This window comes from Felis catus, chromosome F2, assembly GCF_018350175.1.
Source record: "Felis catus isolate Fca126 chromosome F2, F.catus_Fca126_mat1.0, whole genome shotgun sequence".
In the NCBI taxonomy this organism is placed as follows: domain Eukaryota; kingdom Metazoa; phylum Chordata; class Mammalia; order Carnivora; family Felidae; genus Felis; species Felis catus.
This window is the reverse complement of record NC_058385.1, coordinates 27,663,091-27,675,370: the sequence shown is the minus strand read 5'-3', so window position 1 is coordinate 27,675,370 and position 12,280 is coordinate 27,663,091. Positions and strand designations below refer to the sequence as shown.

The window sequence follows — 12,280 nt, the reverse complement described above, 5'->3', positions numbered from 1 at the left end:
TGTCAGTTTCCAATAAGGATTTGTTTCATGGCCCATATACCTGTGTCATAAATTTTAACTCAGTTGACCTATCTACCTATGTATATGTTTATGTATATACATATACACACACAGACACAATTCAAATATTACTTTAGCTGAATGTCAGTAAATCCAATTCTTATTTTTAAGTTTATTTATTTATTTTGGGAGAGAGAGAGAGAGAGAGAAAGAAAGAAAGAGAACACAGGGGAGAGGCAGAGAGAGAGGGAGGGAGAAAATCCCAAGCACATTCTGCACTGTTAGTGCAAAGCCTGACACGGGGCTTGATCTATGAACTGTCAGATTCAAGAGTTGAATCTGTCAAAATCAAGAGTTGGACACTTATCCAACTGAGCCACCCAGGTGCCCCAGCAAATGTTATTCCTAAACTCAGTTCACTTAAACTTATGCTCTTGTATAACTTGCTATTGTTATGCTATGTTATCAAGGTATAAGCAAAAACAAAATTTATAAATCCCCATAATGTAATCAAGATTATATATATACCACACATAAAAATTTATATATAATGTACTTACTTTATAAACTATAGTATTTTTATAAATTTATTTATATGTAAACTTTATATATTAAATATATTTTTATATATAAAATCTCGATTACATATATTTTTTGGCCATGTAATAATAATCAACACTGGGGGGCACCTGGGTCGCTCAGTTGGTTAAGCATCTGACTCTTGAGTTTGGTTCAGGTCATGATCTCATGGTTCATGAGTTAAGGCCAGTGCTGGGCTCTGTGCTGACAACATCGAGCCTGCTTGGGATTCTCTCTCTCCCTCTCACTAAATATAAATAAACCTTTAAAAAAAAATCGACATTGAGGCTATTATGTAAATTTAAAAATTATTAGTTTATGAAAGAAGACCTTTCAAATAGTTAAATCTTTCCCTAAACTAACCCAGATCATAAGATATAACAGATGATTTCTCGTGTACCATCTGCGTATTTATTTCACTGAGCATGAACACTTCTCTACTCACATTTCTTTTTATATCAAATCCCTTCATTCTGTTTTTCAACCTCCGACAGCACTAAAGATAAGTCAAAGCAGCAACAAGATGAAGGGATATTTGGAAATAAATTAAAATCTTTGCAAAAGTAGTAACATGTTTTCAAAAGGAATTTAAAGGGTTCACCCCAGCAGATTGCTCTTTGGTCGAAGTTTCTTCTCTTTATCTTTCTTGGTTGTGCAAATCATCAGCAACTGACTTAAGGAAGCAAATAAAATGAGTTTAGGAACCTGGAAGCCTGTGTCTATTTAATGTTTTATTCTGACCTCAGGGGCATTAGATGTTCAAAGCTATGAAAAAAATTCACCTTTATTGATGTTAACACTGAATTTATACACCCGGGGTTACTTTGAGAATAAATCTGGGGAAAGTAAATTATCTATTAGGTATTTTTAGATTATTCACAAAGTTTGAGCAATATAATTTCAATCTGATACTAATCCATTATGGAACTATCAGTATCAATGTTTTTAGAGTGCTTCTATGCTATTTTTCTTTTAAAGGTTCCAACTGGTGATGTCAATTATATACCCAAGGGCTAAAAGAAATTAAGGCAGAAATAAACTAATCCATTCAACAGTAGAAATAGTCTTGCTACTGCTAAGGAAAACAGAAGATGATATTTTGAAGTCAACTAAGCGCACACACATAGCATACATCTAGTGCAGACAAAGCAACCTGATACACATAACATACGGTTTCAATCCCACATGAAATTCAAGGATATGCCCTTAAATTGGCACTTAGATTTCATCAGAGTCAACATGAAAGTATATTTTCAATTTCTCACTGTTCTTTTAATACAAGCACACAAATGTGCTGGGTTAGTAAAAGTTAAAAAATCCTTTGGTTCCATGGACCTCTAATCAATGGTCAAAGTTTCCAGATATTCCACATAACCGAAAAAAAAAAAAGTTCTAACTTTGGGAATAAAGAATCCTTAAAATCCATACTTTCAAATTATAAATGTCTAATCACTATGATAATTTGCTTATTCTAAAATACAGAATGGCAAACTTTTCCTATGAAGGGCCAACCAGTAAGTATTCTAGGCCTTATGGGCTATGCTTTGTCACAAATACTATCTGCACTACTGTAGCATAAAAGTAGCCACAGACAATACAATACATAATACATGGTGTGGCCATGTTCCAATAAAACAGTTGTGGGCAAGATTTGGCTCTCAGGCCATAGTTCAAGAAGACTACCTGATCTAAAATATAGAAACTCCATATATGAGAGGATGCCAGTATTTTAAGATTTTGAAAATGTAAATGAAGAGCAGATCTCAGTGATGATTTTTAAAGTTTTACCATATATGAAAGGGTTACGATGGGTATCACTACATTACTTATAATCCCAGACAAGTATACATTACTTTTTGCCAAGCTAATAATACATTTCTATAGATACTAAACTGTAATTTTGACTAGGACTTTTTAATTTAAAATTACTATCTGTATTGCATCAACTGCCACAATATAAGGAGTGTACCTAAAAAGGAATAATACTTTTGCAATTTTTCATAATATTCATAGCTGAGTATGAATTCCCATCTTAAGAAATATTTGGCAATGATATCAACCTACTGAAATAGGTTTTAATTTGAAATAAATATTAACCTTGAGAAGGTCCTGGTTTATTGTTGATACCATGAGAGCAAATTACTCAGGAAATATGTAAAAAAAATACAGTCTTTTAACACTATAGCAAGCAGAGTAGGTATAATAAAAAGGTGACTTCTTAAAGAATATTGGGAAAAATTAACGGTTTGTATTTTGTGTCTGTGTAGACTCCCAAAGTTAGGATGTTCTGAGGCACTCCAAGTTTTTAAGTGTGTTATACTTCTATTTTTGACCCTAAACTCATCAAATCCTATATATAGGGCAAAGTTAGTTTCCCTAAACCAATAGCCTCAATCACTGTTGTCCATATAAGAAGCCAAACTCTGCAATTCTGGTTTTGTTTTTTTTTTTAATTTTTTTTTTCAACGTTTATTTATTTTTGGGACAGAGAGAGACAGAGCATGAACGGGGGAGGGGCAGAGAGAGAGGGAGACACAGAATCGGAAACAGGCTCCAGGCTCCGAGCCATCAGCCCAGAGCCTGACGCGGGGCTCGAACTCACGGACCGCGAGATCGTGACCTGGCTGAAGTCGGACGCTTAACCGACTGCGCCACCCAGGCGCCCCTGCAATTCTGGTTTTTTAAGGCATTTCTAGTTCAGTAATAAATGACAATGAAATTCATAAAAATTTACAGTGTTCCACGCAAAATCAATTCACACATATCAAAAGTTTGGCTTATGAGAAAGGCCTATTTCCACTTCTACAAAAATGTACTTAAAATTTAGATATCGGTTTCTTACTTTTATCAATATAATTAAAGTAAAGGAAACCAAATTCAATTTATTAAAAAATGCTCCTTAAATGCATTCCATTGCTCTAGTTTCACTACATGTATAACAGCCTATCTCCAAAGTAAATGTCTGTTTTTCATAGTAACTGAAAAGAAGTTAAGTCTTTGATATTTAGTATTTTACCTATTGAAAATTATCGGCTAAAATATCCACTTAAGCTGGTAATTAGCCATTATGAAAGCACAAACCTCAAGGCATGACTGTACATTCTGTGACACAATTCAAATGTGGCAGTATTTATTTAAAAGCTTTGCATTTCATCATACTTCTAAAATTTCCTGGGATTAAAGATAATCATCTTTTACAATAAAGGAACATTTTTTCCATTGAGAATAGTTTTTGCTTTAAAAAAATCTGATAAAATCAGCTGACCCACAGATTATCTAGAAATTACCAAATATATGAGAATTTTTCCAAGATAAAATTTTTCTGTAGTATGAGTCCAATATCTGCTAAATATTACACATCACTGTTATACATGATTAAAGCTGGTAGCAATCAAGATTATATACACAAGGCATTAAACAATCCCAAGCTACGGAAATGATTGTTTCATTAACATCAGAAGGTGCTCAATTTCTTGAACATCGTAGCTAACCAAATGCCTTAATTCTACCTTTACTCAATCCTGAATCATCTTTGTCAATGGAAATAATGAGTGCCATACAAACTTCAAGTAATATCCTACCACTATCAGGACCATGGTTCTATGCTGTGCCAATAGGTTAACAAATAAGGGATTTAACTTATTATTTCATTTTTTGTTTCATTCATTCACCAAAAATTTATTATGTGCCTCTATGCCAGGCATTAAACTACATTTTATAGTTACATTTGTAAGCAAGACAGACAGACACATGAGCTTTGGCCAGAGAGCTTACGATCTAGCAAAGGAAAAGTATAAATCAACATAATCAATAAATAACAATACACTCAATAATTAAAAAAAAAAATGAACTCTGACACTAAACAGGTAGCAATGAATGGTTCTACTTAATATAGTAATATAGTAATGTTCCAGTTAATATGGTAACATACTGGCCACAAGCAAACACCAAAGGTCTTTGGCAGTAGTTGGAAACATTCTTCTAACATGTAAGGACTATATATAAAATGGACAATTGACATTTACACAGTTATGTTTGACAGTTTAATACCATGTGAGACAACCAGACATTTTAAATCTTCATGGCATTGTAAGCAGTGCATAATTTATAAAATTACTGTGCTCAAAGTCTTTGCTAATTGTTAGTAAAAACAAATTTTCTCCTCAGGATTATATAAATGTTGATCAGAGTTTCTTAGATCAGTTGAGTGAGACAGAGGAGATATGCACAAAGTTATATGGCTATTCAGTGGCAAAGTAGGATCTAGAAGCCTAACTTTCTAATCCAAAGGCAGTGCCCCTTTTCATTACACCTGCCAGTTTAACATGCCCTATTAAGAATACAGGGTAGGGTGTCAGGACAACTTAATATTGCCAACAGATAAAATTACTAGTAGGAGAGGAAAGGCAGTAAAAAAATATGAGCTTTTAATTCATGAACAACTGTAAATGAAACTATAACACAACATGGAAGGCAGCTCTGTGATATGGTAAAAAAAGCTTTGTAAAAGTTAAAATGCATATATTACTGTCTACACTTTAATTAAAAATTATCTGAGTCAATTCAATAGAGAAACTAAAAAAATATCATAAAATCGTTTTTTACAACCCAACTTCCTACTTTTTAACCACCTGTTCTGATAACCTCTTTCTTAAGGATAGCCTGTGTCTTCTTTATGGAAGCACAATAAAAAGAAAAAAAAACATGTAACTAATCAGATCTTGTTAGCTGACTTTTTCTTTTTCTACAATGATACTTACATTAACTTAATTTAGATTTTGTGCTTTCTATGTAGTCCAAATTAGGGAGTTGGAGGGAGATAGTTACTCTTACTTTATAGATAACTCTCTATATATTTCCTACATTAAAAACAAAAATGATAACCCATATCTGAAAATATGTGTGTTATATTTCCTAAATCAACTTTATTAGTATCTGTATAGACATAAGCTCTCATTCTTATTTTTTTTTGAAATTTTTTAATGTTTATTTATTTTTGAGAGAGAGAGAGAGAGAAACAGAATGTGAGCGAGGCAGGCAGGGGCAGAGAGAAAGACACAGAATCTGAAGCAGGCTCCAGGCTCTGAGCTGTCAGCACAGAGCTCAACGTGGGGATCGAACTCACGAACCGTGAGATCATGACCTGAGCCAAAGTCGGAGAATTCACGAACTGAGCCACCCAGCTGCCCCATAAGCTCTCATTCTAATGATCACGTGGTAACCCTTAATTTTCTGATTTATCAAAATGAGAGAGAAAAAGAGTTTCTACTGAGATAGGAGGATGTTTAAAATCTGTGGTGTTACAAACAAAATTTTCCCACATTAACGTAAAATAATTGTGGAAAGCTTAATTATACTACTTTCTTAAAACCCATGTATATAAGACTGTAGAAAGATAAAAAGTATTTAACAAGTCTACTAAATAGAAAATAATCATCCACTGTTAATATTTCAGCATATTTTGTCTACATGCATTTTTATAGCTTCTATCACAGTATACATGGAGTTTATATCCTACATTCCTCTCCTATAATAATAGAATCATCTCCTTAAAATTTATATACAGTTTATGGTGGTATAATATCCCTGTGTAGATTTTCATAATTTTCTATTCAAACAAAAGCTAGAAACTTAGGTGGTTTGATTTTATTTTTTTACGTTGTAATAAAACCATATGAAAAGAAACTAATGTTTACAGCCAAAGAGACTCCAATTGGTATCCTGCTTCCGACTCTTAATAGCTGTGTGGCTTCAAGCAAATTACTTTGCTTCTCTGATCCCCTCATCCTATGATGGTGGGGTGGTTTTAATAAAAATATGTGAAAAATGTCTAGCACAGTGCCTGATACATAATTTTTAATAAAAAATGGTTATTACAAAAATCTTCTGTATTTCAAATGATTTCCTTAGACTAGATTCCCAGAAGTAAAATTATTCAACTGAATATATGAATGTGTTTTGGGCTCTTGATACATGCTACTAGATTTTTTTGCAAAATGGTAATCCTAATTTAGACACTGAACAGTAGTGTATGTGCCCCTGAACAACAATATATTAAAAGACAAATGAAATTTAGAAAGAAAATCAAGGTTAATAAAAAGGCCAATTATCTAAACATAAAACTTTGGCATCACTTACATACATACATACATACATACACACACATGTACACATATACATACACATATGTATACATATATATGTATATATCCACATACACACACACACGTATCACTAATCAATTAAATTCAAACTGACTTACCCTACATGAGGAGCTGCTATCCCTTTATGGGAGGGAGATAAGGTCTGAAGTTTGCTTCCCAAAGAGCTGCTAACTGAGGACGCTTTACCTGAAGGCACACCTTATAATAAAAAAGGTATTAGTTTTAACAACAGACTGAAAGAGAAAAATCACATGAAACAGAGAATCTGACAAGGAAAACGATGCTTTAGTCACGATGAATCTTTGTGGCAATAAATCAAAACAAGTTATCAACTAAGAAAATGGTTTTTTTTAATGAAATTTCCAGAGAACAACATATAACATCATTCGTTTAAAATTTCCATATTCCTTTATTACAATTTATGTATAAATAAAGGTACACTTCAGTTAATCAATATCTTCTTCAAACCATTAAACGTGTCTATTAGGACAACTGTCAAGTTTAGAGCAGTACATATAGAAATAAGTGGAAAATGCTGTGGTTAAAGAATCAAGAAAAGAACTTGGTTGATCAGACAGGTTGACTCTGACAGGTTATGTATCAGTAAAAATATCAAGGACAGACATTTAAGGTGGGGAAAAAAAGTACTATAAAATATCCTAAGTAGAAGTTATTGAAAATTACTTTACTTTTACCCACAAAGAATTATTTATCCTCCACATCTCTTCCAAATTATAAATCTATTTTAATAATCCAAAACAGAACACTCTCTTAATTTCCATCTTTACTCTCTACCCCCCAAAAAAGTCAAATTATTTTATGGAACTCATTACCTACAACAGTTTTGCTAGTGCCACTTGGTTGTGGTAATCGTGAAGATCCTGATGGTGCAGTTCCAGGAGAATTTGACTTTTTAAGTGCAGGCGGCTTATACTAAAATAATGAAAAAATATTTTATCAACATCACTTTTTGATTATGGATTGTAAACTAGCATTTCAAAAGCTCCCATACCCTGAAATGAGCAACTTTTTATTAGGTACTGAATTACTCAAATTGAGAGAGTATAGATTAAAATACATCATCTCAGAGAGAGGTTTCCCAAAATACATTCGCTCTCAAAACTAGTATACTAAAAGTTTGGCTCAGATATTGCACTGCTAAAATAAACTAAGAACAGCTTTACTCAGTTCACAGGGGAAAAAAGGTCAAATGGAAAAAATTTCTTCAATGTTAAGATTTTAAATGCCAAATATTAATAGAAAAAGAAACACCCAATGATGCTCACTTAGTAGTGCAGATTTAAAAGTCAAAATTTTTACATATTCCTGAGCATGGTTTTATATTTCACATACATAATCCAGCCATATTTTCAACGTTTATTTATTTTTGGGACAGAGAGAGACAGAGCATGAACGGGGAGGGGCAGAGAGAGAGGGAGACACAGAATCGGAAACAAGCTCCAGGCTCTGAGCCATCAGCCCAGAGCCTGACGCGGGGCTCGAACTCACGGACCGTGAGATCATGACCTGGCTGAAGACGGACGCTTAACCGACTGCACCACCCAGGAGCCCCTCCAGCAAAATTTTCTACTGATAATAATTCATAAGATTACAAATAAGTTTGGATAAGTTTTAACAATAGCTGCCTTATGGATTTCCTGAATGCAAAGAGAAAGAGCTAATTTTGGCTTCACTATCCTCACCAGATGTTAGATGAATAGAATATAGGTTGAGAAAAGATAGAGTATTTATTTTTTTCTCCACTCTCTAAAGAGATATCATTAATTTTAGGCCGTGGAGCCTGCTTTGGATTCTGTGTCTCCCTCTCTCTCTCTGCCCCTTCCCTGCTCTCTCTCTCTCTCTCTCAGAAAATGAATAAAACATTAAAAAAAATTAAAAATAAAATAAAATAAAAATAAAAATAAAGTATCTAATTGATCACCTGCTCCAATATAATGAAATGAACTTTCCCACAGTAACACTCCAACATAATCACAGAACAGGAATTAAGACTCATGCCATTCAGTTCTAGCCCTTCAACTATAAAGTGCTTACTATACTTGAGATTTAGCCCAACACATATTTAGACTGCTTAGGACTTCATGTGAAAACTGGTTTTAAACCTAATTTTCAAAAATCAAATCATATTTTATAACCAATAATCAGTATGAAAGTTAAGAAGCACTACTACTAAAAATTGCTAGCTAAACATAAATTTTAAAGTCAAACATTACACCCATCAAATTTTACTATGTGACCTTTTAATGAAAATAAATCTTGATGAAAGGGTCTCTCTTCCCCCTCCCCACACACACACACACACATTCCATGCACATCTGGCACTACTATGCAAGAGATTAAACTTTTTTAAGCACTTGACACTTAGAAAACCTTCAATAACTTTCAAATGAACAAATGACTAGGATCATTTGGAGCTAAGCCATATAAAGATACGGTTTCTCTCAAAACCCAAGAGGTGTTTCCAGTATTTAAAAGGGCATCTGATTAGTATTGGTCTCTCCCACTAAAATACCAATGAAGGCATTAGGAAAGATTTTAAAGCTAACAACAATATGGAAAACAAGCCCTAACAAAGACCTGTTAAAATATGAGGCATGTCTACTAAAAATAGGCTCAGTAAAACTGGATTAAGAAACAGGACTGGTGAGCCACTCATATTCTGTGAGCTACCAAAAAAAAAAAAATAATAATAACAAAACAATTAGCATAGACAAAGGGAACTGGTACAGCATATTACATACAGAGAAGTCAAATCTTTAGGCTGGGCATGGGTGGGAAGAGCTTTGGTACCATTACATACTGAGGAGTAAATATTTTTATGCACATATTAGAAATTAACTTAATGGTGTACAACTAGAAAATAAATTTATTTCAAAAGGTGCTCTGTTTTTCCCCTCTCTATATTAGGCCTCCTATTGTTTTACCCAATTTTTTTGTCAAGGTTTCCTGAGATATCCAAAACGTAGACTAATCTCATCTATCTCCTATAATATTTCCTTTTACTTTTGACCAGAACTAGTCAGGTTTGTTTCTTTACTGAATCCTCATACTACTCTGAATGCATGTTTAAACCATATTCGCCTGCCTCTCAGTAACTTGCTGTTCCCCTGACCTAGATAATCTGACTCCTTCCTTACTGAGCTGTATTTCCTTTGTTCTACAGCTAGCTGAAATTCTACTGGTATAATAAAGGTTTTCGGGATGACTCTAGCTATCAACCATTTTATACAAATCCATTTCAGTCATCAGAAAAACAAAACAAAAAAACACCAAAATCACACTATTTTTATAGTTATATTTAATACATATTTTTCTCATTCATTAAATATGCATTTGTTAGTTTATTATTTCATGTGTTTTTATATGGTCACAAATCTAATAAATTTCCTTAGTGAAATATTTATGTTTACAAAGACTTTTTCTTGAAATTGGAAAGAGCTTAAAGAACATAGAGGGCATTCATTTTTAATAACATAGTAGAAGGCACTATTTGGATTGACCTTTCAACTAAAAAGTAAAAATGCTCAGGAAAGTATAAAAAAAAAAAACACTTTATAAGCACAGAATAACAGAAAGAAAAAAATAAAGTGGTAGGCCAACACCATTTGAGATTATAACAAGTCTGGCCATCACATGGATTTGCTGTATAAATCTGCATTACTAGGTGGTCAGGCAAACTAAAACCAATAATTTAAAAGTGCTTTCACAGTGGCAGTACTCTTAGATACCTGGAAGAAACAAATAAAAAGCCTCTTCACATGAATAATTCTCATGAATAATTTTTAAGGGCAATAAGCACCAAATGATCAATAATAATTATGTATATAATGATATAAGAAATCATAAATGAAAAAAAGCAAGAACATATCCATAAAAATCAAATGATATCACAATTATATACATAAAAGAAAACAATTATGTTTACGACACTTAAATAAAAGACAACTCTGAAATACAGAGAGGGAATTGGAAACAATCAAAATAACATAGGAAATTAGAAAAATAATCAAATACAAATCAAACAATCAAATTAAAAAAATAATAACAGATTACAAACTCAATGGCGGGGACGTAAAACATATGTTTAACTCTCCTATAGATAATAATTTTTTAAAAAGTATCTTAAAAAAAATAAGATGCTAAGAAACTGGAAACCATCCAAAAGTAATTCTAGAAAACTGGTAACTGTGTATTCTAGGTTTAACTGCAGGAAAGGGAAAGGAACAGGGAAGGGAAAGGGGGCGGCAATGAAAGAAAAGGGAAAAGGAAAGAGAAAAGCATGACCCATATTTATTTGGCAAAAACAGTCAACAAAAATGGACCTAAATGGGCACAGGTGTATTAGATTTAGAAGCTAAAAAGACCTTCAAAACATTTACTTACAAATACGTTCAAAAAGTAAAGGAATACATACACACGAATTAAAGGAAAATATGGTAATAGTGAATGAACGCACAGAGAATCTCAACAAAGAAATGAAGGCAAAATCGGGCATTTTTTCAGATATCCAAAACCAGAAAATTCCCTTCTAGTATATCTGCACTCTTGGAAGGCTCAAGAAGCTTCTTCAGGTTGAAAGAAAATGACATTATATGGTGACTGAGATTACAAGAAGAAATCTGAAAATTATAATATATGAGTAAGTAGTATGTAAGTTAAATACAATATGCATATGAGGCGGCAGCAGAAGAAAAAAAAGTATATGCATGTGTGCATAAATATTCATGTGTGTATACATATATAAATGACTATATATTTACTTTATTCTCCTAATTTCTTTAAAAGACAGATGACTTTTAAAGGTGTAAGTAGAACACTGTAATACAGCACATATCAGGAATATCGATCAGTTTATAAGGCTATAGAGTTACATATATATAACAATAAATTAAGACTAGTAAGAGATATATGGAAATATCCACAGATATGGATAAGTTAAAGATGCATTTTGTTATTCCCAGAGTAACCATTTTTAAAAAATATGATGATTTATAGCTTAAAAACCAATAGGGAAAATAAAATGTCTTTCACTAAGACAAAAGAAGCAAGGAAGAAGTACCAGAAAAATTTAATAAAGGGGGGGGGGCACCTGGGTGGCTCCGTGGGTTAAGCATCTGACTCGGTTTTGGCTCAGGTAATGATCTCACACTTTGTGGGTCTGAGCCTTGCACCAGGCTTTGAACTGACGGCATGGAGCCTGCTTGGGATTCTCTCTCCCCCTGCTCTCTTTCTGTCCCTCCCCTGCTGGCACTCTCTGTCTCTCTCTTGCCAAATAAATAAATAAACTTTAAAAAATATTTTTTAAAAGACAAAAATAGAAAACAGACAGCAACATGGTCTATTCACCACAAACATCAATAATTATATTGAGTGTAAATGCCTAAATACTTCAATCGACAGTTTGAAGCTGCCAGATTCGAAATACTTGAACCAAAAACTGGCAAATTAGTAATACTGAAAAAGTCACAATCACAGTTGAAGACTGTAGAAACATTCACCAAAAAGACCATATGCTA

At 33.1% G+C, this 12,280-nt stretch overlaps 2 protein-coding genes across 3 annotated transcripts in view; one reads left to right on the top strand and one right to left on the bottom strand.

Moving 5' to 3' along the window:
* The window catches only part of ZC2HC1A (zinc finger C2HC-type containing 1A), a 50,828-nt gene that overhangs the window by 13,299 nt on the left and 25,249 nt on the right, over positions 1-12,280 (bottom strand). For both annotated transcript variants that reach the window (XM_045049754.1, XM_006943283.5), the window contains exons 6-7: positions 7,577-7,676; positions 6,842-6,941 (exon numbers count right to left, since the gene is read on the bottom strand). In XM_045049754.1, the coding sequence (XP_044905689.1) occupies positions 6,842-6,941; positions 7,577-7,676 (200 nt within the window). The remainder of the gene's footprint in view (positions 1-6,841; positions 6,942-7,576; positions 7,677-12,280) is intronic.
* Positions 1-12,280, top strand: part of IL7 (interleukin 7) — a 95,489-nt gene that overhangs the window by 78,758 nt on the left and 4,451 nt on the right. The gene's annotated exons all lie outside the window — the stretch shown is intronic.